Source organism: Megalops cyprinoides, chromosome 23, assembly GCF_013368585.1.
Source record: "Megalops cyprinoides isolate fMegCyp1 chromosome 23, fMegCyp1.pri, whole genome shotgun sequence".
Lineage (NCBI taxonomy): Eukaryota > Metazoa > Chordata > Actinopteri > Elopiformes > Megalopidae > Megalops > Megalops cyprinoides.
In genome coordinates this window covers 15694203-15719807 of record NC_050605.1, presented here as the reverse complement: position 1 = coordinate 15719807, position 25605 = coordinate 15694203, and the positions used below count along the sequence as shown (strand labels likewise).

The 25605-nt window shown below is 46.5% G+C and overlaps 1 protein-coding gene across 1 annotated transcript in view; it reads right to left on the bottom strand.

Annotated features, from left to right (window-relative positions):
* The window catches only part of vwf (von Willebrand factor), a 29640-nt gene extending 13087 nt beyond the window's left edge, over nucleotides 1-16553 (bottom strand). Inside the window, exons 1-28 of the mRNA XM_036517583.1 lie at nucleotides 16456-16553; nucleotides 15850-15904; nucleotides 15289-15462; nucleotides 14818-14920; nucleotides 13473-13681; nucleotides 12283-12404; nucleotides 11040-11256; nucleotides 10726-10848; nucleotides 10316-10427; nucleotides 9919-9965; nucleotides 8380-8516; nucleotides 8078-8216; nucleotides 7671-7771; nucleotides 7273-7468; nucleotides 6570-6785; nucleotides 5974-6214; nucleotides 5511-5605; nucleotides 4944-5098; nucleotides 4342-4445; nucleotides 3924-4062; nucleotides 3637-3771; nucleotides 3387-3533; nucleotides 3105-3245; nucleotides 2885-2983; nucleotides 2608-2764; nucleotides 2062-2220; nucleotides 1813-1948; nucleotides 21-1510 (exon numbers count right to left, since the gene is read on the bottom strand). Of these exons, the coding sequence (XP_036373476.1) occupies nucleotides 21-1510; nucleotides 1813-1948; nucleotides 2062-2220; nucleotides 2608-2764; nucleotides 2885-2983; nucleotides 3105-3245; nucleotides 3387-3533; nucleotides 3637-3771; nucleotides 3924-4062; nucleotides 4342-4445; nucleotides 4944-5098; nucleotides 5511-5605; nucleotides 5974-6214; nucleotides 6570-6785; nucleotides 7273-7468; nucleotides 7671-7771; nucleotides 8078-8216; nucleotides 8380-8516; nucleotides 9919-9965; nucleotides 10316-10427; nucleotides 10726-10848; nucleotides 11040-11256; nucleotides 12283-12404; nucleotides 13473-13681; nucleotides 14818-14920; nucleotides 15289-15462; nucleotides 15850-15904; nucleotides 16456-16470 (5164 nt within the window). The 5' untranslated portion in view covers nucleotides 16471-16553. The remainder of the gene's footprint in view (nucleotides 1-20; nucleotides 1511-1812; nucleotides 1949-2061; nucleotides 2221-2607; nucleotides 2765-2884; nucleotides 2984-3104; nucleotides 3246-3386; nucleotides 3534-3636; nucleotides 3772-3923; nucleotides 4063-4341; nucleotides 4446-4943; nucleotides 5099-5510; nucleotides 5606-5973; nucleotides 6215-6569; nucleotides 6786-7272; nucleotides 7469-7670; nucleotides 7772-8077; nucleotides 8217-8379; nucleotides 8517-9918; nucleotides 9966-10315; nucleotides 10428-10725; nucleotides 10849-11039; nucleotides 11257-12282; nucleotides 12405-13472; nucleotides 13682-14817; nucleotides 14921-15288; nucleotides 15463-15849; nucleotides 15905-16455) is intronic.
* Nucleotides 16554-25605: the final 9052 nt, after the last annotated feature.

Genomic DNA, 25605 nt, shown 5'->3' with positions numbered 1-25605 from the left:
CTCGTTTGCTCAGAATTTACCTGAAGGGGGCAGTGTGCTCCTGGGAGGCAGAGTGGGCTGTAGAGGGGGAAGAGTGGGGCTGATGGGCTTGATGATGGATTTGGTGTACTTGGTGATGTTGACAACTTGTTGGACGACAGTATCCAGGTGGTCGTAACTGTCCACCATGATGGGCTTCTGAGGGGAGCTAAGGATTTCCAGATCCACCTCCCGAATCTTTTGCCCAACTGCGATAGGGTAGATGACAGTGTTGGAGGTCTCTGGTGGCCTTTGGACTGTGTCTGTGGGTGGGTTGCTGGTCACCATGAACACTAGCTGTGGCTTCTGCTCCTGAGGACTCTGAACGACTGTGGAGCTCGTCTGGGACGTGGCCCGCACAGCATTGCCTGTGTTGGTGGCGTTTCCTCCCCGCCAGTGGATCTGTCTGATCTTCTCCAGCATGAGGCTCCTGCTCTGGGCCTCTTTCTGAGTGAACTCCACGGTAATGGTGTACGAGTACTGGATAATGGTGATGTAGATGTGCTCCTCGCTCACTGTCAGCTCAGACACGGCTTTCTCCAGGAATTCCCTAGTCTTATTGAAGTCCTCCTCCCCGACTTCGTCTGAGCCCTCAACTATGAAGGTGACATCTTTGATAGCCCATTTGGAGTACGGGGTGGTGGAGATGAAGCCAACAGTGGAAGCGGCAGAGGTGGTGGGAGCTGGGGGTCTAAGAATCTGTTCCGTCGGGGTGACGACCACGTTCGGCCCAGCCGTGGTGGTCCTCACAGTGACAGCGGGTGGTGTTGCTTTGGGTGGAATCACTTTCTTGGGCTTGGGGACTTCAGGCTCCAGGCCCAGGGTGCAGAGGTAGTCTGTCACCTCCACCGCCCTCACGTCCAGCTCCTCGACGCTGCTGAGGATGTACGCCCGACTGTTGGGGTTGGCCTTGGTGATGTCATTGATCTGGGCCATGCTGACACCGGGCCCCAGGGCGATGGTGAGGGTGGTGATGTCCTTCTTCTTGAGCAGACGCTGAGTGGTCTTCATAACCCGCGGGTTGGTGCTGGCGGTGAGGAGGATGGCCACCCTGCCCGCGTGCTCCCGCTTGTCCTTGTCATAGATGAAGACGGCCAGGTACTTGATGGCCTCATCCATGAAGGCCACGTCCCCGCCACTGTACTTCATCTCCCGCACCATCCTCTTGAAGATCCACTTCTGCACCTGCATCTCGTAGCTCTTCACACCCGAGTGGAAGATCAGCATGGTGGCCCGCGTGTGCGCCGAGCCCATGCGGAAGCGGTCCACCACGCCCAGGATGAAGAGCTTCACCGCCTCAAAGTCCTCCTCCGTCAGCGCTGAGGAGCCGTCCACCAGGAAGGCCAGGTCCATGGCACGGTCACACGCGTCCTCAGGCACCGGTGTGGAGAAGGGCAGTGGGGTGGGGGTGGTGAAGAGAGTGGTGGGGGCAAGAGTGGTGCCAACCTCTGAGGGACATCTCTCGCAGGTCAAATTGTTACCCTCACAATGACTATAGGAAAAGGAGTAGGACATGGAAAGCTGTCAATATCCTGCGTATATTTAGAATACTCTTGTAACAGTATATGAACTCAGAGGTGTTCAGGGTAAAATCAATCAGGATAAAATCAAAGAGTAAAACTGTTCTTGAAAACTAATGAGACCATAAAGTCATATTTTGAACTGTAACATCACATGAACAGGTAACATCAAAAATGTGCAGTGCTGCACATCAATTGGTCACTCTGTTAGCACCAGTCTTTCTCATGCTATATAAAAAAAGTCACCCCTCCTCCCCCTCCTGTTCACTCTTACCAGATTTGGCAGAGCTCTGGATTATTGTGGTCCAGGATGATCTTCTTGCCGTGAGAAACGCGCTGGCCCTCATGCATGCACACCTGACAATGTGTGGGGTCCACGCACTGCATTGACACCTCATCGAGGATCTTCCCTGGGGGGGGGCAGGTGGGAGCACAGGGGCTCAGAAACATAAAAGCGCAATATAGTAACAGCAGCAGCATTGGAACTGTCATGTGGAGCTGTGTGCAGGTGCTAGGGACAGACCTGGGGGGCAGTTGGCATGGCAGCCCTCCACACACTCCTGTGGACACTGTAGGGGCTCTGGGTGCTGACAGGTGATGGGACAGGCGCTGGCACAGGCATTGTACCTCCACTCACACTCAAATTCCGGCTCCGCCTTGTTCATATCCTGGCAGCTCATGGCTGGAAGATAAATAGCAAATTAGTAATGGTGACTCCACATTACACATGACTGCATTTGTGTGCCCTGCAAAGAGAAAGGTAGTGTCTTTTACTACCTCATGACACACACTGGTAAGTGATAAGAGTTATAGAGATAATTTCTGCAACTGTACAAATGAGTGCAAGTGTATTTGAAACAGAAGGTTTTATTGTACCAATAGACAGTTTTATAGGGCTAACAGACTCACAGTGTTGCATACTACCAAGTAAAGTAGTGGCACCATAATACTGTTAAGTATAATTATAATGTAAACAGGATTTATAGTGCCTGTAGACTGATGACACAGGTTGTTGAGATTCAGTATAATGTAAAAACTGGGAGTTGAGCTATAGAGGCTGCAGACTCACGGCACAGATCGTTGGATCTCCAGTGTACCACCACCCCCCTCTTGGAACACTCATGGGCATAGGCTGCTATGGCATCACAGAAGCAGACACAGTCTCCAACAGATGGGCAGGAGCAGGTGTCTTGGGTACAGATCTCCCAGTAGGGCTCCGGGTTCACCTGCACATGGATATGACCCAAATGCATTTCTCCCTGCTTATTAACGTCCTACAGGGTCTCACCGCAGCGACAAGCTACGGACAGCATGTGAATGAGGGATTGGCTTTCAGGCGCTCTTACCACGCTGTTACACTCCCTGAAGAGGGCGCTGGTGAGCACACGGCAGGACTGCTCCACAGTCACCAGCTTCATGATGTCGTCGCTGCACTGAGATGGCAGCTGGACCCAATGGAAAACAGACACGCATTGTCAACGTACTTCTACAATATGATGCAGTGAGAGCGATCTGAGGAAGTTGTCCTTCGGCCTCCTACACTGCATGAAACTGCAGATCCCTCACCTGCACCGCGTCTGCACAACTGGGGTTCACCTTCCAGGAGTTCCCAAAGTCTGCAGCATCCACCTCCAGCTGGTTGTTACTGCTGAGAAGATCGTTGTTCGGATTCTGATCAAAGTTGCCGCACAAACCACAGACCTTATCCTGTAGGGACACGGACAAAATATGGAAGGTGAACAACATACACTTGATTTGTTTCTGATTATGTTCTGCATGAATGTGAGTGTTTAGGTCTAAGCACTAAGCACATAGTTTTTTACTATACTTATACATATGAACATGTACCCTGTAGCGGCCCTTGATCTGAATGATGACCCTTGTCCCCCGGTCCCAGGTAATGGAAATGTCCTTGCCCAGCAGCAGTATATAGTACAGGCCCGACCGCACAATCTCCACCTCTGTCTCCCTAAGCACAGGCTTCTTCATCTTCAACTGTAGAAACACACAGACACATCGCAATCAGCCATGCCACTGGACATTAAAGGGAGCTGTGGTTGAAGTACAGAAGAAAGGCATTCGGTTTTGCGTTCCCCACCTCTCCCTGCTCCATGCTGATGAGCCCCCCATGGTACAGCACTGTGATGGTCTTGGCACACTTGTGACCCAGCACCCCACAAGCGGTGTTCTCTACCAGCACCCGGAATGTTCCATGGTCACCATTGCAGTAATCCTGAGGTGGGAGGGAGAGTGAGAGAGATAAAGAGAGGGAGAGAGAGAGAGATGGGGTGGAAAGAACAGAAGACAAGAGGCGACTGGTTAAAGAAAGCCATAATGGAGTCGGGGGAAAATGTCCGAACTCAAAGAAGGTTCTGGATGACTCACCTGTACCAGCACATACTGGCAGAGCCCGGGGAAGGAGTACTTGAGGCCATCGAAGGTGATGTAATGACTGTCCCCAACCGTTTTGCAGGACCCGTCACACACATTCTTAGTGCACTCCCACTTGCGATTGCGACACACGCTGGAGGTACAGACAGATGTACCATAATGTCAAAACTGAACACCACAAGCCAACCATCCTATTAGACCTGAGCTGCATACAAACTACAGTTAGAATGAAGACTGCAAGATCACTGAAGGGTTTCCCTAACTGAAACATTACAGCACCTTTCAAAAGTCAGGTGAGCTTCTTGGCCCCACATAGATCAAATGTGACCCATAAAGTTACTATATGGCAGTACTATGTCAATCTGCAGGCACATGGGTGTGTGTTCAGCATCTGCCTGAGCTGGGGATTTACCAGGTGTTGCAGTCCTTGGTGATACTCTGCCCTGGAGCATAAGCCTTGTTATTGTGGAAACAGGGACACTGAGCCGGGGCAATGCAGTCTTTCCGGTGATGGACCTGCAAGCAGAAATGTTTACTCTCAGCCTCGATCAGGTCTGTCGGTTTATCCATGCATCAATTCATCCACGCATGCAGCATTCATTTCAACCTTTAACTGTGTTTACACAGTCAGAACCTGATTATGGAAAGGAAAGGGACAGTGGAAAAGCACTGGTATATGAAGCGAAGACCGGGCCAAATTCACAAAACCAAAGTTACATTTACATTACATTTTCATTTATTCATTCGGCAGACGCTTTTATCCAAAGCAACTTACAGGTGAGGCAGAGTACAACACAAGCAAAAATCCATTTAAGGAGTCAAAAATATGAGGAGCGCTGCATGACCAAGTCTCAGTACTAGGCCAGACAAGGCACAAACTAGCCAGCAGAGATATGAAAATCAAAAGTGATTTGATTTGATTTTCGTGTTGAAGCAGAGTGAATATGGGGCATGTGATGAGAAAGTGCACAGTTAGGACCTACAGTACAATGTTACTGCAGTGAATGGTGTTACCATTCCAGGGGGGCAGGCACAGCCAGAGATGCAGCTCTGGCTCACACACTCCAGGTCGTAGTTCTGACAGGTCTTGGCGCACTCGATGCCTTCATCCCTGGGGCTTCTACACTCCAGTTTCTGCAGAGGGGGAGGGCAGGAGACCGAGCGACGGGCTGCAGGGGACATGGGAGCAAACAGGAAAGAGATACAAACACAGATAAAAGTGTATTTATAGTGAAAGATCTAGAGTTAAGTGGACACACACACACTTTACAGAAAAGTTGAGACACATATGGAGACAGATGCAAACAGGCACTGAAAGAGAAAGAAACAGCGAGACACAGATACAGACACAGACAGATAAAAACACATTCATGCATGCACACACAAATAAGTATATACAGTACAATTAGTACACAATGAAATTTCTTGATTCAAATGTGCTACCAAGGATCCAATATGAATTTTTGTGAAAAAAAAGAAACCCCATAACATTCTGTTAAGGGTCTTTGATGGCTTGGGTGATTTTTCTTGTGAGGTGCCTGGACCTTCACTCGCATTTGTGCAAAGGGCAGGTGGTCGTACCCCTTGCAGATGAGAGGCCTTCAAAGAAGAGGTCGGAGAGCATGGTTGGCGGCATCTCGTTGGAGCTGCATCGCATCGCTCCATTCTCACAGTAACTGTAAGGGGAGAACACACACACAGGTTTCACTGTACAGCTGCACAAGCCCATAAACATTTAAGTGACTGTGGCAGCAGTGCAGCATAGTGGTAAGGAGCAGGACTTGTAACTGAAAGGCTGCTGGTTCATTTCCCCGTGGGGGACCGCTGCTGTACCCTTGGGCAAGGTACTTCACCCAGAATTGCCTCAGTAAATAACTAGCTGGATAAATGGACAACATGTGAAAACTGTAAACTATGTCAGTCACTCTGGATGAGAGTGTGTGCGAAATGACAGTAATGTGATGTAAAGTAACGTGTAGCAGCTGCAGTGACCTGACTGGCTTTAACTATGGTAACTGCATGGATTTGAGTAGCAGCTGCTCACCAGATGGTGTGGTGGTCGGAGAAGACGTCGTTGGGATGGTAGATCTCCCCGTCGTAGTAGCACGAGCACTCGGCCCGGGGCACGCATTCGCCCATCTCGGACAGGAAGAGCCCGCGGGGGCAGTAGCAGCCCTCCAGGCAGAGGTCCCGGCACTCGGGGTCCGGCAGGGACAGCGAACGGCAGTGCTGGTTGCAGGGGCTTCCACACTGCTCATACACCTGGCCCTCAGGGCAGCTCAGCTCTGTAACAAACAGCTCCCGTTAGTACACAGCTCTGGACTACAGGGGCTTATATAATGCACCTTCCCCCTAGACCTGAAGGCAAACGGCTCCCATGGAACACAAATCACTGTGATCCCCAAACGTACGGCCTGAACAAGAAACGTGTAAAGAGACCACTGTAGAACCCCAGCCAAGAACCCCAATCCCCCGTGCACCATCAATTCCACCGGCTCAGTCCTGATACTGAGAAGACTACTGGTAAGATCTGATGCTGAGAAGATCTGCTCTTACAACGGTTTGGTAGGACTTTGTTTTCGTGGGAGTCTGAGGGCTACTCTGGCTGTGTACTGGAACAGCGTTGCGCTGAGCGGTTACCGCAGAATTTGGGGCTCCTCCAGTTAACGAGCACCCCTTTGCTCGCGCAGGCGGCCGCGTAGCTGGCCACGGCGGAGCACAGGCACTCTTGTCCGTCTGCGCAGGAGCAGACGTCGTAGCGGCAGTTCTTCAGGAAGGGCGCGGGGTTCACCTCGTTGTGACAGGGCTCAAACTGCACGGAGAGCATCACCGAGCACGACTCCTCCGCAAAGCGCACTGCGAGGGGAGGGCAGAGAAGAGAGAGAGAATGAAGGTGTGATGCACAGCGTGTACTGTATTCAAGGTTAAAGGAGCAGGTATTAGTGGAAGATTACAGTAGTGTGATTTACATGTCACTGGTTATGACCTTTACAACTTATGGCCTAAAAGTCACAAAGCTGATATAGGTCCTGTGTGCACTGAGATAATTTTCCTACCTCTTAATATTGTGCAGCTTGCACTGTGCACAGACACATGTATTTCATGATATTAAGAGGTTGCTAAAATTACTTCAGTAATAATAATAAATAATACTTTAAATAAATAATAAATTATATATATTTTGGCTGCATATACCATTGCATTCTTCAGGTGTTTTAAAAATATTCATAACATAGTAATTATGCATATTAAGGGACTACACAAAACACAATGAGCCATCAAACTGTTATTGGTGGGAGTTAAAGATTCACGTGCATGAAGAGGAAGGCAGTTCACAGGCTACCTCTCTTGGGGTTGAGGATGCATGGGTCGGTGTCCTGCCTGATCACGTTGTCACAGTCCCCATTGATCTTCCACGAGTTCCCGAACCCCTCGACCCGAGTCTCCACCAGCCCCGCGGCGGTCAGGAAATCATCCCCCTGGTTCCCGTTGTAATTCCCACAAAGGCCGCATGTCTTCCCTGCAAACTCGGGTCCGAGCTGTCACAGGGAGAGAGAGATACACGCCCGAATTTACCTGGGTTACAGTTGAAGCACTCTCACCTCTGGTGACCTCATCTGCTACCAATGGAAGAGCTGACTTCAGATACAACTAGCCATCAGTGCTGGGGGGCTTGTGATTGGTGATAAACGGTAGAGGCGTCCCACCCTGAATTGTGGTCAGGGCGTGGTTTTAACTCACCTTCAGCAGGACCTTGCCCCGCCCGTCCCAGTCCAGCTGGAAGTTGTCAGTGTACGACAGCCGCACCGAGGACAGGACCGTTCTCTTTATATGAAGGGGTCCTGTTGGAAGCATAAACAAAGTATGGACTTGACCCTTAAACTACCATTAAAAATGAGGCACAGTAGGAGATTTCCCTTCAACTCATTCCATATACACACTGAAGAGAGACATTTAAATGCAACAATAGTTCAATGAGCAACATGTACACATGACATACACTGAAATGCTTCCTAGGGCTGTGAGGTTCTATTTGTGTGAAGGACTTTGACATATATTTTCAGTTAACACCACCACCAGCACTCTGGCTGGTAACTGTGGTTTTGGCAGGAAAAGGGAAGTCGCCTTTGCTGTGCTGCGCCACACACCATGAGTCAGAGGCATCTGGATGTCCATGCCGTCCACCGCCACGACGCCGCCATGTTTGAGCTTGACCGTCATGTTGGCCAGCTGGTGGAAGCGTAGTGTGGCCGAGCGGGTGCAGACCGCGTCCTGATCATCTGCACACTGGACAGAAAGGGCAGCGGTCATACTCCTCTCCAGACACGTAAACCGCTAACACACAACGCAGCTGGGTGCTTCGCCACATTCCACTGCAGAGGACCAGCATGCAACCAAGAATGTAGGATGGCAGAGGGACTTTTTAGTCGTGTCAGAGAAGATACTCTACCTGCACCGTCTCGATGGCTGCAGCAAACAGGTTTTCCTGGCAGTCCTTTGCGAACAGATACTGGCAGGTCCCGCTGAAAGTGAAAAACTTGTTGTCGAAAGTCTTGAAGTGGGACTGTCCCGTGACAAAGCACTCCCCTGGTGACAAACGAATTGCAGACAAAAATAACCGGTGTTAACACAGCTTTGAAAGGGAACATTTTGTTTGTTATTGAGATCACGAATTTGAGCTGGCCGTTATATTGTACTGCTTCAGTGCTGCGAAGGGAGCCGTGAGCTGATTTTCGGATCAACCTGCCGTAAACAAACAGCGAATCAATGAGGTATGTCCGTGTGCGTGCTAGAGAACAAGCTGGGATGTGATGACTGTTTTCCCACCACAACAACAACAACAGACAAAGTGCCCTCCTGAACCCGGCTCCAATTTCCCCTGCTGCTGAGACACGATAAGATCAAATCGGCCTGGCTTTCATTACCCTTTTTCAGGCCTGCTGCTTGGCACAACATGATAATCTCACAGCTCGCTTGGACGGCTCTCTGCGCCTCCCGCCTTGGTCATAAAGGGGACAAATGAGAAGGTTGGGGGGGGGGGGGGGGGCCGGGGGGGGCGGGGGGCAGCAGGAAACAGTGAAAATGAATACAATTCAGAGATGAAAAGGACTGGGCATCATCAAACGGTAACAGAGAGCAGCCCCTCCCTAGGTGTAGGAAAGCTATGTTCTGTAACTCTCCTTTTCCTTTCCCAAGACAGCCTGACTTTACAACTGACTTCCCATCCAAGCCCAGCTCCGTCACACAAAGTATAGGCAAGCCTGCCGTACTCTGGGAAAGTAATTATACAGTGCTGACTCACAAAGTATGAACGCACGAGAGTCTTTGTGTAGGGACTTGTTTTGTTTGTTTATGAAAAAAAATGTTAAAACCTGTCAGGGAAGAAAAATGCATATCCATTGTTAATGTGAACATGGGCCTGATTGCATGCTTAATTGATGTGTCTGATGTGGCACGCTCAAAGGAAGCACTGGGAAGACAGATGGCGAGTGGTAGTCACTCTGGGTGACAACAGGTCATCCAGGGTTCAAGAGAAATTTGTTTATAAATGCCAGTTGCCGCTTGGACCTGAAACACGAGAACTGCTCTCGGCAAAAACATCATGGATATTCAAATCAATGGGTATACATTTACATAACACTAACAATCAGACTGAAAATCTGGACAGAGCCAATGTGAAAATAAACTAAACAGCATGTTAAGAGAGATGGAGAGGTTAAGGACCTCCAAAGAGGAAAAAAAACTAGGATGCTTCTGTATAAAAGATGAAGCACGTGCTCAGTTAGCTATAGAGAGACTGGCAACTGTTTCTGAATTTATTCTTAATAACAGTCTTCTTTCCTACAGTAAGTCACTTGATAGACACAATGCTGTTTCTGTTAGGTTTGTCTGTTCTATGTACTGTCAAAGAGAGCATGCGTGGTCTGTGGGATAGCTGCCTGTGATTGGTGAAGATCGGCAGTAGATCAGTAAATATCGGGAGACTCACCTGGACAGCCCTCATTGGTGCACTCCCACGAGCCGTGCCGACACACACTTTACCAAAAAGATTGAAAGAAAGGAGAAAATGTTAGCTCTAAATAAAAATTACTGTAGCAGTGAAAAAATCCCTGGGGTGCTATTTGCTATGACTATATCATGAATTTTATCAATTCATTGATCATCACTCCTTAACACTGTAAAAACAAGAGCATTTTCTTTACAAGGCCAAAGAGGTCACCATGACCTGTCAGATCTCTGATGTGTGAGGTCTCATGTTACTGAGTGTGGTCTCAGGTCAGTGAGCAAGCACTCAGGTCAGAGAGTGAGCTTTCAGGCCAAGGGGTGAGCTCTCAGATTAGTGAGTGTGCTCTCAGGTCAGTTTATTAGGAAGAGCCGCTGCTCACCATGTGTTGCAGTCCTGGGGTATGCTGGACCCAGGGGGGTAGCGTTTGCCTGTGTGCATGCAGGAACACTGGGACACTTCCACACAGCGGTCATCTTCCAGAACCTTCCCCACTGCCAATCCAAAAAAACAGAGGCATGCAATGAGTGCAGTCACACATACATACATATCCATTCATTCACATGTCCAACGAGTTTCATCACTCTGGCATGGGGGAGCGGCAATATAGCATAGTGGTTAAGGCGCAGGACTCATAACTGAAAGGTTGTCGGTTCGATTCTCCACTGGGGCACTGCTGCTGTACCCTTGGACCCAACCCACAATAATATCCAGCTGTATAAATGGATAACATTGTTAAAAAACTGTAACTAATATAAGTCGCTCTGGATAAGAGCATCTGCTAAATCTCACCTGGGCAGCTGCAGCCGTCCACACACTCCTCCTTACAGACCTCTTGGATGTTCAGGCTCTGACATGTGGTGGAGCAGGGGCTGGTGCACTCACTGTACTGCATTCCTACTGGGCACCTGGGAGCTGAGAACCACACCATACATTACACACATCCAAATTTCTATATCTCCCCACCTTCTACATCTTACATACACTCTCTCAATGGAATATCAAGTAATCCAGGTTCACAGGAATTAAGTGCTGGGAGTTTGACGGAAGTGTGAGGAGGGGGTGTTTTTTTGGTGTGGGGGGGGGGGGGGGGGGGGGTTACTCACAGCACTGGCTCTCCGCCTGCCAGCCGTGGAGGGGCAGGCCGTGGGAGGCGCAGGAGCGGGCATACTCCAGGAAGGCCTGGCAGCGGCAGGCCTGGTCCTCCCCGCAGTGACAGGCGTCCTCCTCACACAGCCCTGCGAAGGCCTCGGGGTCCACCAGGTGCGCGCAGCGCAGGAAAGACGGGGAGCTGCGCAGAAAGTCGCACCTGGCCATCAGGTCCTGCAGAGAGAGAGAGAGAGAGAGGGAGAGAGAGAGAGAGAGAGAGAGAGAGAGAGAGAGAGATCATCTGGAATCATGGACTGGACGCTGGCAGTGAGTAAACAGGGTGAGAAAGCCTAACATTCCATGAAAAAAAAATCTCAATAAGAATTTGGCTTAGAATATTTAAATGCAAAACTGAACCAGTAGCCCAATTTGGCAACAAAACAAGGTACAAATATCCAATTGAAACCAAACATGAAGAGTTTTGTAAATATCACACCACACACAGGAAAACTGGAAAGAATACATGCAGGGCAGAATTAGGCCACAATGTATTATCCAAGGTAAGTTACATTTTGTAAACTTTTAAAAAGTAGCACCACCGCCCCCTCGACTGACTTGTGGCAGTTTAGTCAGCTGCAATTCCTAAACACTTGCAAAAAAATATACTGAAATACAAAAAATAATTTTCCCAAAATAAATAATATATGACCACTATTCGCAAACCCCCCAGACATCTCAAAGCTCCCAATTCTCTCTGGAGAGGAGAGACAATGTGCTATAATTGTCATGCCTTCCACAGTCTGAGGAACAGCATATGACACTGAGGCACCCTTATACTTTATTCAGTTTCATTTTAGAAATATATCAACATATAAAGTTTTACCATAGCACATAAAATGCTAACTATATGTATGCATAATCTGTTAATGTATTATTTATGTTGTATATATGCTTATATGGCAACACAGTTATAGTTGTCGTGCCAATAAAGCAAACTGCACTAGGTTGAAAGACACACAGTACAGTATGGTTTGCTATGGTACAGTTTAACTAATGTAATTTGGCAATTTTCTCTAGTATAGTATATTGTGAGACAGTCTGGTGTGGACAGTTTGGCGTGTTAAATCAAAGTATGACTTAGCACAATTTGGAATACTATATTAAGGTATGGCTTGGTATGGATTGGTATGATTTACTTTGGTTTGCTAATGTACCGTTTGCTACACTGGAGCACATGTGGATGTGGATCGGCACACTCACTGCTGTGACTTCTCTGGAGGCATTGCAGGTCTGGCTGGGGGCAGTCACACGTTTGCAGGGCTCACCTGCACCATGCAGGGCCCAGGAGTTGGCAAAATCATAACTGCTCTCTGTCAAAAAACCTGGAGAAGGACCCCCCCACACACACACCAGCCATGTTTATTATTGAGGCTATTCATTAGCTTCCTTAACTACAATGCTGTGTCACACATGAATGAGTGAGCATGCAATAAGAAGTACACATACTACACAGTGCTGCTATAAAAACACCACATACACGTAACAAGAGAGAGTTGGTGCAGCTGGAAAGTTGTAAATTCTTGCTAAGTAAATTCTTAGAAGTGTCAGGAGCAAAGAAAGAGATATAATAACTCCCACGCTTAATAACTCAGAGTAATTAATCTTCATGAAGCTTTTTCAATTGCAAGACAAAATCAGTGATGGGTAAAATAAAATGCCATTAAATCACCCGGCACACTGCTCTCAGTATTTTTCCACAGTCGAGCAAGGTCGTTTTCTCCAAATTGAAAGGCCACCTCGTTTCCTTTCTTCTCTGAAAGGGACGATAACCGGGGCTCCACCCATTACGGTTGATTTGTGGGGAAGCACAACATAAACCAATACTGGCTCGCAGGGAAAATAGCAAGAACTGGACGAAGCTAGATCACAGCTGATCTCATTCTACAAAAACATATTTGCAAAGTAGTTTATTACTCTCTACTCAGAAAGATTGCCTAACTTCTAAGTCTTGGTCTCTGCCTGAGGTTAGGTCAGTGAACCATGTTTGTGTGTAAGCCACTGATTAGCATATATTGTAATCTTTGATTGTCAGTGGAGACCTACTGTACAACTTTGCTGTAGAAGAGGACACCATAATCTTGAAAAGAACAGGGCATGTGTAAGGGTCAATATGCATTGCCTGCAAACAGATTGTCCTAGATTCATTTTGGCCTAGATTTTTTTTTTTTTGCATTTATGTTAATGACAATATAACCACTATGGTTTATTATATAACTTTTTGTCTCCTATCCAACACTCTTGTGGTATATTGCAAAGTCATGTGACCGCCTCAATCAGGTAATCTTTTGGTACTCCTAATACCATATGTTTGTGGGCCATCATTTCAGAAGTTAAGCTGCAGATTTAACCTCACACCTTCCTTCAGCTCTGTCGCTGAGCCCCACACTGACCTTCCTGTGCCATGTAATCGTCTTCAGGCATCCTGTTGAAGTTGCCGCACAAACCGCAGGTCTTGTTGAAGTGGTGTTTTGACAGCATTAGATTGATGTTGCCGCTGCTGTCGATTTTCACCTCAAAGCCAAACTCCTCGCTCCACAGCTTGTAGGAGCCGAGCTCCGTCCCAACAAATATTGTACTGGAGGCGAAGGGCAAGGAGAGCCTGAGGGAGGGAGGGCAGCACAAAGCGTTAACACACGCACACACTCTCCTTAAATCACTGCATCATGCATATATTCAAACACAAATGCACACACATTCACGCACACACCCATGCACGTACACACGCACATACACGCAAGCCCCCACCAACACACATACACACAAACGCACATGCAAACATAAATGCACACGTATGTACAGGCATGCACACTCACACACACATACGCATATGCACATGCACACAAACATTGAAGCCCAAATGTTGATGTGTATAGTATTTTATGAGTTACAGAACTGCACTGTTGTCTCTTTCCCAAAAGATGAACTGGGCTAAAAGCACACAAGCTCTGAGGACAGCAGAATCCAGTGACCTGTCAAGATCCAACAACACACTCATGTGCATACACACACACACACATACACACACACACACACAAACACACACACACACACACACACACACACATATGCATGCACACACACTCTCTCTCTCTCTCTCTCACACACACACACACACATACACACACACACACACACACACACACACACATATGCATGCACACACACTCTCTCTCTCTCTCTCACACACACACACACACACATACACACACACACACATATATGCATGCGCACACACTCTCTCTCTCTCTCTCTCTCTCTCTCTCACACACACACACACACACACACAGACACATATTAATATCCCCAAACTCAGAAAAGCAGGCTAGGGGAAGGGAAGGTGGAGGGGGTACCACAGGGTAAATAAACAGCTTGTTTCCCTCTCAACATTTGGTCAGAGCTGATACAGCCCAGCCCACTGACTCAGCAAAAGAGGAAAGCAGAGAGATGCAGTGCAGTACAAGGCTTTGGTAGATCATGAACAATGAAAGGCTGTAATTCCGGCACAGGGAAAGAAGGCATGTGTTGTAAGCTTGCAGTGGCCGTGTCGTGCTCCTGATCTTGTCCTGACGTTTGTTTTCAGAAAGCTTGTAGGGGCGTGACTGGGCACCAGACTCCGATGAGCTCAATGCAGCCTGAGCACTGGCTCTGTGTGGCGATGGGTCTCTGAGGGTTTGAGTGTGTTCAGTGGGTGAAGGGGTAACGAAGTAATTAAGAGACTAGACCGAAGCCATGCACCTGTTCTCTCCCTGAGTGAGTCTGCCATCCACGGACAGGTGAAGCTCGAAGAACTCCCCCAGGTACACGGTCACACCTTTCCTTTTCCCGTGTCTGAAGTCAGCTGCAAGGAAAACACACCCGACTGAAACTCATCACATCATCCAGGAAAGTGCAGCAGTGTAGCATAGTGGTAAAGAGCGGGACTCATAACCTAAAGGTTGCTGGTTCAATTCCTCACTGTAGCACTGATGTTGTACCCTTGGGAAAGGTACTTTACCCAGAATTGCCTCAGTAACTATCCAGTTGCATCACTGGATAAAATTGTAACCTATGTAAGTCACTCTGGATAAGAACATCTGCTAAATGACAGTAGTGCAATGGAATGCAATGAAGGTACTGATGTTGCATACATATAGATAAGTAAAACTGTATGGATTCCCATATGGAGAGGTGTTAACAGGGGAGACAGGGGGATGTCAGCCTCCATACCCAGCAGTGAGAAGGACCGACGGTGACAGTCGCCCGCCAGCATGTAGCTGCAGTCCCCTGGAAACTCGTACAGCACCCCGTCAAAGGTGTGGACGTGGTCCCGCCCAAACAGGCTGCACCGTCCTGCCAGCGTCTTCCCCTCCGGCCCGGGCACCCACAGCACCAGAACCAAGCCTGGCCAAAAAGGGAAAGAGGAGGAAACACATTCACATGGCACCAACAGAGCCACGACCCTGTGTGAAATTACAACGGTCGCTCACAGTGATGGCGTGAGTATTTCTGCACTTTCATTGCTCCTGTGGGAGATTGGCCGAGTTGATTACGAGGACAATATTAGTTCCCCAGGTGAATTCAGAGGGAGGTTTATCCTGAGTAATCTCTTTCTTCTCAGGATGGTGAGTGTTGCATTCTGACTATTGACTCGTGTTATCTGGCCCCTCGTACTTGAAGCCAGAAGATGGAATTGAAGATGTCCTTTCCCTGATGTGAGGAAAAAAATATCTGATAACTTGCTCTGTCTAATCCTTATTGTATCTTATTATTAGATTATTGTAGACCCACCAGTTAATTGAAACAGCGAAGTCCATGTCAGCTTGTCCAAAGTGTGCCCCCCCATCTGCAGTAAATGAGACAGAGAACATATCAGTGTGTCTGAGGACACTGTTGCTGTGTCTTGGATCTAGACAAACACACACAGATGCACTCACCCACATACACCCACACACATGCAAACACACACCCACACAACCTCACATAGCATGCAAATATAGCAAACTGTCTTGGAGGTTCTTAGCTCTTCGGAAAGAATTGTTTCAGAATGGACTCATGTATGTAACTATTTTGCTTGTAGCAAATGATACTTTTTTATGGTATTACATGTTACATTACATTACATGGTATTACACTCCATCCCTGCAGTTACTGCTGGAGTCTCCTCTGTTGAAAGACATCTGTATGTTGATGCCTGTGATTTCCAGCACCGGCGACCTCCGACCAGTTGTTAATAAGCCTTTCATTTTCGAACAACTTAAATTCTTCCAACCAATGATCCAACACCAAGCCACAAGGACACAGATGTTTACAAAAAAACACAATTCCATGCTGGATGATCCCTCCTAAAGTCTTTAAAATCCACACATTACCAGCAGATGAACAGGCCTACTGTACCTTAGTCATCTGCATGAGTGAAGCCTGGCACCTGTGAAAAGTCACTGCAATCCAATACAAAGCTCCACGGTCTCAGCGTTCACCAGTCATGCCGATACCTTCAGGGGACTCTGGGAAGAAAAGGCTAAGGAGTGTGGTTTTATACAGGACAGGAAACCAGCTCCCCCCTTACTCTATCCCCCCCAACGCCCTACAAAATATTGAGGGAATGATGATATGAGAGTGTTATATCCGTTCCCCCCCGTCGCTGGTACAATGGTGCAGACGTGCCCTTCTGGGAAAGGCCTGTCTGCTTAATTGCCAGGAGGAAACAATGGAAGGAAACAGGATTAAAAGGGATTGATAGATTTGTCTCAGAATAAATGATAAGAGCAAACACTTTTCAGGATTCCCATCCCTGCCAAAATAAACAGTCCTGGAGCAGAGAGCTTAGCTTCGCATGGTGGAAAGATACGAGTGACAAAAAATTCCAAAGAGCAAACAAGAACATATCAAATTCACCCATGGACATGTTCTGTACTGAAAGGATCACAGCCGTGAATATAGATTTCAGTGTAGCTCCAGCGTATTCCAAGCTCTCTTGGAAGCTGTGACCTTCGCTGGCATTGGAAATATCTGTCGCTGTGCGTATCAAAGCTGCACACTTACAGTGTTCCTCAGCCCAGAGGGGAATAAAACAGCCCTTTGTTGCTTGTCTGAGGAGGAGGCATTTTATAAGGAGCCTGGCCCACGCTCACCCTCACCCTTCCCCAAAAAGCTCCTGCCTCCTTAAATGTTTTTGTGACAAACACACAGCCATTCCATTCCGAGAGGAGAAAAAGCGTTTTTGAAGAGTGGCTTTGTGAGAGATAGTCAGCGTGCCAAGATAAAAAGCTATGTTGTTTTGGAAAGGCACACATAAAGCCTTTTATAGAGGCCTAAAAAGAGCATTATACAGGGCTTTTCGGGGTAAATGTATGCCACTGCGGGTAAAATTTACAGTTCCAGCTGCAAGACTGGGAGAGGTTTAAAGTCCAGGTTTATCTGTAATTGAAAGCCCCCTCTGTTGAACTCTCAACAGTAAAATATTGTTTGTCTCTTGTTCACATCACCAAAAATGACTGGTGTAGTCTATATGAATTAGACAAATGAGGAAAATGTTTTGTTTAACATGAATAAATAAAATTAAAAAACAGGTTCACTTGGGTTTCATTGCAACAAGAATGAAGAGTCAGAATACACATGTTAACACATAAAGGTTACTTCTGCTATTTTGTAGTTTGAACAAGACCTCAGATTGCAGCTCCTTGTGGTATTTAACCCAAATAGAAAGTGCAAGAAGGCCTCATCCATCAAAAGGGAAAGAGCTACTGCTACTTCTGCTGGTGGGTGGAACGACACTCTGGGTACTTGTGTGATGTTTGTTCGAGGGAGGGAAGGAAAAAAGAGAAAGAAAAAATCTTGGACAGAACCGTGGCGACAACGCCTACCTCATTCCTCTCATCCGCTGGCTGCCAAGTTAAACATCTCACTTTCCGATCAGGGCCAGAGCAAGTGCCTTTTTCTGCATAATTAAAAAGAAAATACTATAAGCAACCGAACGAGAAAACAACGGTAAATCAGTAATGACATAACACATACCAGCAGCAGGTTTCCTTGGGGTGAACTAAAAAGCCACTTGCTGCATCAGATGTGTGAACTGACTGAATCATTGCCAGGAAAGGATTTCATATGCTGTTTTGTTTTTTTTCAATGGAATTATCACTGTCTGATTTTTGAGTTGATTGGCAAGATGTACAATGCGCACATTTGTGTGTGCATGTGTGTAAGAATGTGTCTGTATGTGTGTGTGTGTGTGTGTGTTAGTGTGTGCATGAGTAAAAATTCTGATTTGTGTTCCTACATTCAGGAACAGGCCATGTCTGTCTCTCCAGCACGCCCATAAAATTTTTGCTGTTGCTACAACATGACTAAAATGTGAGAATCTGATTCATAAGCTGGTTCTCTGTCAAGAGCTGTAAGTGTACATTATCAGAGCAGACACTAGCTTAATCAAACGCTGAATTTCATTAACAATTCATAATGTTCATCTGTTCCCCCCTGAATGGAACAAGTGTTTGGCCCAAGGCTTGACAGCTGGTCTTCCTCAGGACCTATGACCATCTATGTTATCTAATTTTTTTCAATTTTTTTTTTTTTTTTTTTGCAGGTGTGTGTGTATGTGTGCGTGTGTTTGTGTGAAGGTGGGGGCAGGGGTCAGCTACACAGGCAATGAACATTGAATTAACAAATTGCACTAACAGATTTTTTTTAAGATGAGGGAGACCTTGCAGTCACATGTGCTTGAGATTAAAAGAACACCATGGAAACCTGAGCTCAAATGGAGATAATGAGAAGAAAAAAAAGTGCTGAGAAAGACTTGATTTTTAGCATGATTTTTAAAGCCACTGTCATCCTCACCAACCTTCCACCTCCCCTCCATCCCAACCCTTTTTCCTGCCCTGTTCCCAATCATGAATTTTTGCAGTGGGTGACTAATCCCTGTACATTTCTTTCAGCTGAAGGACAGGGAGATAGGAACCTGCCTTGCAGACCTCCCTCTGCTTCCTTATGGAGGAATGAGTGCTCATCCTAAACCTTGACTCAGGCAGTATCACCCCCTCTGGTGTTGACCCCTCATTGCTGCATTCTCTACAATCACCCAACACACCCACCAGTTAAATTCCAACACTCCAACTGTGCAAATCTCCTCTACCACACTAGCTGATTGAGACTGCACAGCCACTGATAGTGATTGAAAGTCCCTTGCCACACCTGATAGGATTATTCAAAGACACTGGGTGATTGGGACTTTGAGACCAGGACTCCTTTGATCACTCAAGCTTGTGCATTTCACCAAAAATGAATTATTTAAAAAAAAAAAAACAAAAAACAAAAAAAAACAACAGAAATAATTAGGAGTGTTTCGACTGACTTTCAGTTCTGCACACAGAGGAGTATGGGATAAATGGTTTATACAGTAACTGACAGTGCTTCATTCTACTTTAACTCTCAGAATCTGAAGCAGGGGGAGCAGGTATATTGCTGGCTGCCTGGACTCTGAGCTCTTTCTGCTGCACTCAGACACTCAAACTGCACTCAGAGTCTCTTGTTGGATTGTAGCCCGTTGCCTGCTGGGAAGGCATGCACCTTGCTCCACTGTAGTGCTCTTTAAATGGAAAACTGCAAAGCCGAGGAAGCTGCTTTATTACAAACTTTGAGATTACTTTTCTCCCATGTCCACAGTAACTCCATATTCTTTCTGTTCAAAGAAAGAAAGAAAGAAAAAACTACACTGCATTAGGATACACTAAGGGAATGCTTTTGGAATGTGTAGGTACCACCTGCAGCCAAACGTGGCAGCCATTTTGTGTCTGAGTGCTCACCACACATCAGTGTCTTCCTCATTGTATTGCAGCCTTGATCTTATACTTTGTCCCAAAAGAGGGCTGCCCCCTACTGGCCCACCAACGCCATTTCCAGCATCGCCCTGATTAAATTACCAGATCAAAGCGTCCTGTCACATTGGTGTGGCCAAAACAAACTTCCAAGACTGACCACATATGTTTGCAGTCAGCTGCCATTCTCCAAAGGAGAAAGGAAAATTGAACACTGGAAAATAAAAGGGCCATTTTAGGTAACGCTACTTGTGGCGGGGCTGTGAGGCTCTCCCGAGCGATTCCACCCAGAAAACAGAGGGCTTTTCCATTTGTGTGCTTGCTCTGCAGAAGACAGCTCTCTCTGGCCGGAATGAAAAATGACTCGGCTCCCGCTCTACCGGGGGGATCCACAGAGTTTATTTCATACAGCCTTGGCTGCTTGATTAAAAAACGCACTCCTTTCACTCCTCCTGTCAGAAAAGGTTTTCTCTTCACTTCGTCACCGGCGGGCCCCGGGACGCACAGCAGGTGGACCTTTGGTCGTTTCACACTTAACTCACAATAAATAGTGAGGAGCAATAATTGCCCTGTGGCTGCAAGTCAAAGCCTCTCACTGTTATTGACCGTCCACAGAAGCTCTGACAGAATGGCAGTGATAATCAGACTGAACCTGCATACTGGAAAATAGAAATATAGACTTCACCCTCATTTTGCCCCCAAGCCTCCTCATTTATTTACTTATGCTCAGAAACAAACCGCTAAAGGGCAGGGGCAAATGGATCGATCCTCTCCGCACCCAACGTGCGTAAAATTAAGCTGGCACTGGAGTCCTTTGTCATCAAGCATTTGACATGTTTTTGATCACTTTCAATATGTTCTCATTCAGGACAGCCCCGACATGCCTTCTCTTTACAAATATGCCAGGAATGTACCATTTTATATGCAGCACCATCCCATGGTGAGAGGAAACATTATACTTTCAAAAAGAAGTAAGTAAAAAGCATATTTCAGAGCTGACAAAAATCTCAAACCATGAATCTCAAACTAAGATCTGCAGCCAAATGCAGTTTTGAAGAAGGAAATTTACAGAGAAGAGGTAACCTTCTATTCGTTTTTCAAAACAGTACAGCCTCCTGTAAAAAAGAAAATACTCATTGCAAATAGTGGCTAAAACTTCGCAAAACTCACATGACACCTCACACTTCACTGTTGGAACATTCACGCCCTGTCAGCTTCACCACATCATCTCCCCCACTGCATAAAGGCTGTTTCTTTTTTAAAGATGTGCCATACCAAGCATGCAGATCCTCACTGAAAATTCCTGTAACACATTTACTGTTTTGGGCTATTCTGTGGAATTATATGGCGGCATTTTAGGACATGCTTCCTCGATTTCTTAACAAATGGCATTGAATACATTGACCATCTGTATCGTTAAGATGAAAAAGAGCTACTTAAAAAAAACACAGTATTCATAAAATTACAGGCCATCTGGCTCATTACCTCTGCTTGCATCTCCATTGGCTCTTAATTATCATCACAGACAAACCAAATTATAATGCTCAGCCATTAATTAAACGCTTAGACAACTATGGACAGTTGAGCTGAGTAAAGGTCAGGCTTCTGAATTCACTGTAATGCCTTCGATTCAAATGCCACAAACCGGATGTGGTCTTGAGGAAGGCACTCTACCTGTTTGGCTGCAGAACGGAAAAGTTCATATGCGAGTTGCTTTTGATGTCAACATGGCCCAAGCAGACCTGAATTGCAATATAAGCATAGTCTCCTGTGTAGTGAATAGCATTCTCTTGAAATGAGTTTATTTATTGTTTTGGCAGACAGTAATAGCCTTTCTGGCTATCCTCTGTGCCTGTTCTGTACATTCTCTGGCATGAAGAATGATAATTCTGGGCATAAGCAAACCTATGAGCTGTGATGTCATACAGCCACACCTTGTGTTGACTAATCAGCAGCATGAAGGCTGTCACAGTGGGTCAGTGGGTTCTAATGGAGGGCCGCAGGGTCACGGAGCAGGCCGAAAGCGTGGGGCAACCATCTGTTTTACCTGTGATTCAACCCACACAAAGCTCATGTGTGTATGCCTGAAATACCAGGGACATGGCAGCGCAAGAGTGAGGCCGTTCTGAATAGAGGCTTCCTGCCAATGGCAGACGTGAAGCAGAAAAAAAACTCAAAAGTTTCTCCCAAAACAAAGAAATTTATACAATTCAATATCAAGCACAGTATGAAGACATTTTAAATAACTTTTGTCATTCGCCGTATTGTCACATTGTAACAATTAAAAATAGTCAACTTTACAGTAGCTTCTTGTCACAAGCTACTGTATGCCTAACAATTGTTAAAGAAATAGTCAACCTTACTCAAAAACACATGGGGAAGGGGGGGGGGGGGTGGAGAGGGGTGGACAAAACACAGACTGAAGTCTTTCCTGTCTGTTTGACAGATGGAAAACACCCTGACAAAGGTAAGGAAGGAGAGTGAATTAAAGAGAACGAGAGAGAGAGAGAGAGGAAATGTAAAATATATAAAATGGATAAAAAGCTCCGTGTGTGCTGACAGCTTAATGTGCTGAAGAAGGGGCTGGCGGCTGCCTTTGTGCTCTGCCTACTGGAGATGATGGCTGACGCGGCGGAGTTCTGTCACAACAGCGCGGGGTCGGCTTGGACGGGTACGGCGCTCCGCTCGGCAGAGGGCGTGTCTCCCGCTGCCTCTCCACTCACAATGGGCCCCATTGTTCTGTGAAAAGTCAGCGGGAGAATGGGCGCATTCTTAAACAGAGCCTTTTGTCGCTGTCGCTTTTCCGACTCTCCGTTTGCCACCGCGGAATTAAACAGATTACGGGAGTAAACTGTCTCACCCTCCAATGGTTCACCTCGTCTTCGCAGGATGACATCTGGCACTGTGCGGCCGATGAGCAACACCCGCTTTGTTACAGCCGCAAACTGTCCGTTTGAGCTAAGACTTTTGGTCTAGCTGCTTAGCACTGTCTTAAAATAGCACCCTGAAATAATGTCTCCTGGTGTATAAACTTCATTCCAGCACTCACCATGCCTGTTCTGAGGTCATTAACATACCAAACACAGGACTAGCTGACTGGATTTTGGGATGCTGTGTCTATCTGTATAGAATTGTGCTGATTGTTTCTCTTTTCTACCTAGGGAAAATCTGAAAAGTCAAATGTGCTGACGTCAAAACATGCCCAGAGAGTGCTGTTGCTGGTGAAGACAAACAGCTGGCTCTGTGAACAACTTTCTGCTCTGTGCTCAAACATTTGTAACACATGAATTGGGCCTGATATGTTGCCCAGTTAATTTACTGTCTGTACCACTTACTGCGCAGAATCAGGTCTCTGAGTACAAGAAGCACATCTGAGGTTCAGTCACGAAAGGACAGTGATAGCCATTATCTCCAAATCGGCACATGTGTGCGAAAATATTCACCCTTCTCCCTAAAAATTGCAGACAGCTGGGAGACAGTGAAGGCCGCCATGTGTGAACTTCAGAATTCCCACGACCGGTTGATGAGGTAACATTTGAATGGGATTTCCCTCTTAGCCTCTGGGCAAGCCTGCATCTGCGGCAGAAAGACGACGCATGAACAGGGGATCTGTTTTCCGCCAATGCATGCAGAGAGTACGCCAGGACTATATCAAAGTCAAAGACTTGCGTGCGTGCATTAACACCACAAAGCCTCTTACAGACAGCTGTTAGATCCTGAAGGGCACAGAAAAGCATGGTGGAGAGCATCTAGGCCTTCAGAGTGCCTGCAGTACCAGGACTGCTGGTATCGTAGACCGCAGGGCAAACAGGAGACACCCTGCCCCCCTCTTGCACCCTATACTTACCCCAGTGGGCCGTTGGCCACGCTGTATCATTAAAGACCATTATAATCTGGCAGGGTTCTGCATGGGCTGTGGGCCGGGATGCAGATTAAACGGAGAGCGGCCGCTCCTTCCCCTAATTAAAGGGCCTCCTTGGTGGGGTACTCCAAGGAGAGCTGCGCTTATCCTGGTCTCCATCCACGTCCCAGTTTTAGAATCAAACAGCCTGTGGTTTGTTTTCAGTGTGCACAGAGTAAAAATACATTCCTTCTTTCTGTCAGACGCATCATACTTTGGTTTTTGTTACAGCAGTCAGTGCAAATTGCTCTGTATTCAGTTCTCTACACAGCAGCAAGCTAAGCAGAATCCACAGGTGAAAATGTTTGTGCTAGATTACATTCACCTCTGGTGGCAGTGTAGCATAGTGGTAAAGAGCAGGGCCTGTAACCAAAAGGTTGCTGATTTGATTCCCTGCTGGGGCACTGCTGCTGCACCCTCGGACAAGGTACTTAACCCAGAATTGCCTCAGTAAATATCCAGCCGTATAAATGGATAACATATAAAAATTGTAGCCTATGTAAGTCACTGTGGATAAGACTGTCTGCCAATCAAAACAGCAGCCCCATTTTAAAGGAACCCGCTTTTAAGGAACTTTTCAAAACCACAGCGCCAGAAATACACACCCATATAGAAGCAACCACACTGATTTTATCAGAAAATACTTTCACACAAGAACATAAATTTAAGTTAGAGACAGCTTTTCCCGTAATTGAAACTGTCTTCACGTGAACTCTTTGTGTTCCTGCTGTTTGAATATTTCAATTACTTATCAAATAATCATATAATTTCAGTATTTTATATGTGTTGAAGATAACAATGTACAGTTACATATAAAATTCTACAGACTTCTCTGTAAGTTAACCCATTCTGAAAATGTGGCTGAAATTTTAGAGTCTTTAGAGTCTAGACAAAATAGTTAACCCACCTTTTCCCAGCACTACAGGGTTCGGCTCACCATCCCTTCCCTGCTGGGTGGTCTAAAGGGGGCGGGGTTATTGTTCTATCAGGTCGAGCTTCAAATCACTGCTTCATAATTACTCCTCTAATGCAAGGAGCTCGGGACAAACAAGGTAATGACAGGGTAACTGAGTCAAAGTGAAGGAAATGCTGTTATCCTCTGACAGTCTACACCACGCACTGCGTAAACTAGTATGTGTTTAGTCTGCTAAATGGGGAAGACAAGGTTAAATGTTTGCAGAGTTCAGTGCCTGTAAATACCGTCGCTGGAAAAAAAGCCGTAGGACGGCCAGATTTTAAACATGGGGCACGCAATTGCAGACTGTCGTTACTAAGATCAATGTTCCAATGCCATTGATGTAACGTATCCTGAAATGGGGACAGACATGCTGTCTGTACCAGCGGTACCAGACTGGTACCAGCGGAGGAAAGGAAGAGATGTCAGGTGCTACAGCTTTGAAGGGCAGGGAAAAGCAGACAGCAGCCCCCTCTGTGTCCACTTCTGGTTATTGTAGACATTCAGACTGCAGAAAGAGAAGGGACTTTAACCTCTGCCTGGGACACCTGCGTAAGTGTGGTGCTGAGAAAAGTAACAAGGATGTGGCATTTTCACTGATGAAGATGTCAACAAATGTCTGACTCACAAGGAAACATCAATGAAATTTATGTACTATTACAATGGGCGATAACACCACTATTGTCTTAAGCCCAGTGCATCAGATACATCTTATGTATGCAACACAGCTGGGAACGTTTTTGTTGCAGGTTGGTGTTTAAATTTTTCATGTTAATAGCGGTGTTCTGCACACAAAAGACGTATAATTTGAATTAAGTGACGAGAAATCAGGTTATACGCAGTAGAACAATCACATCAATACTGACACTTCTGCGTAA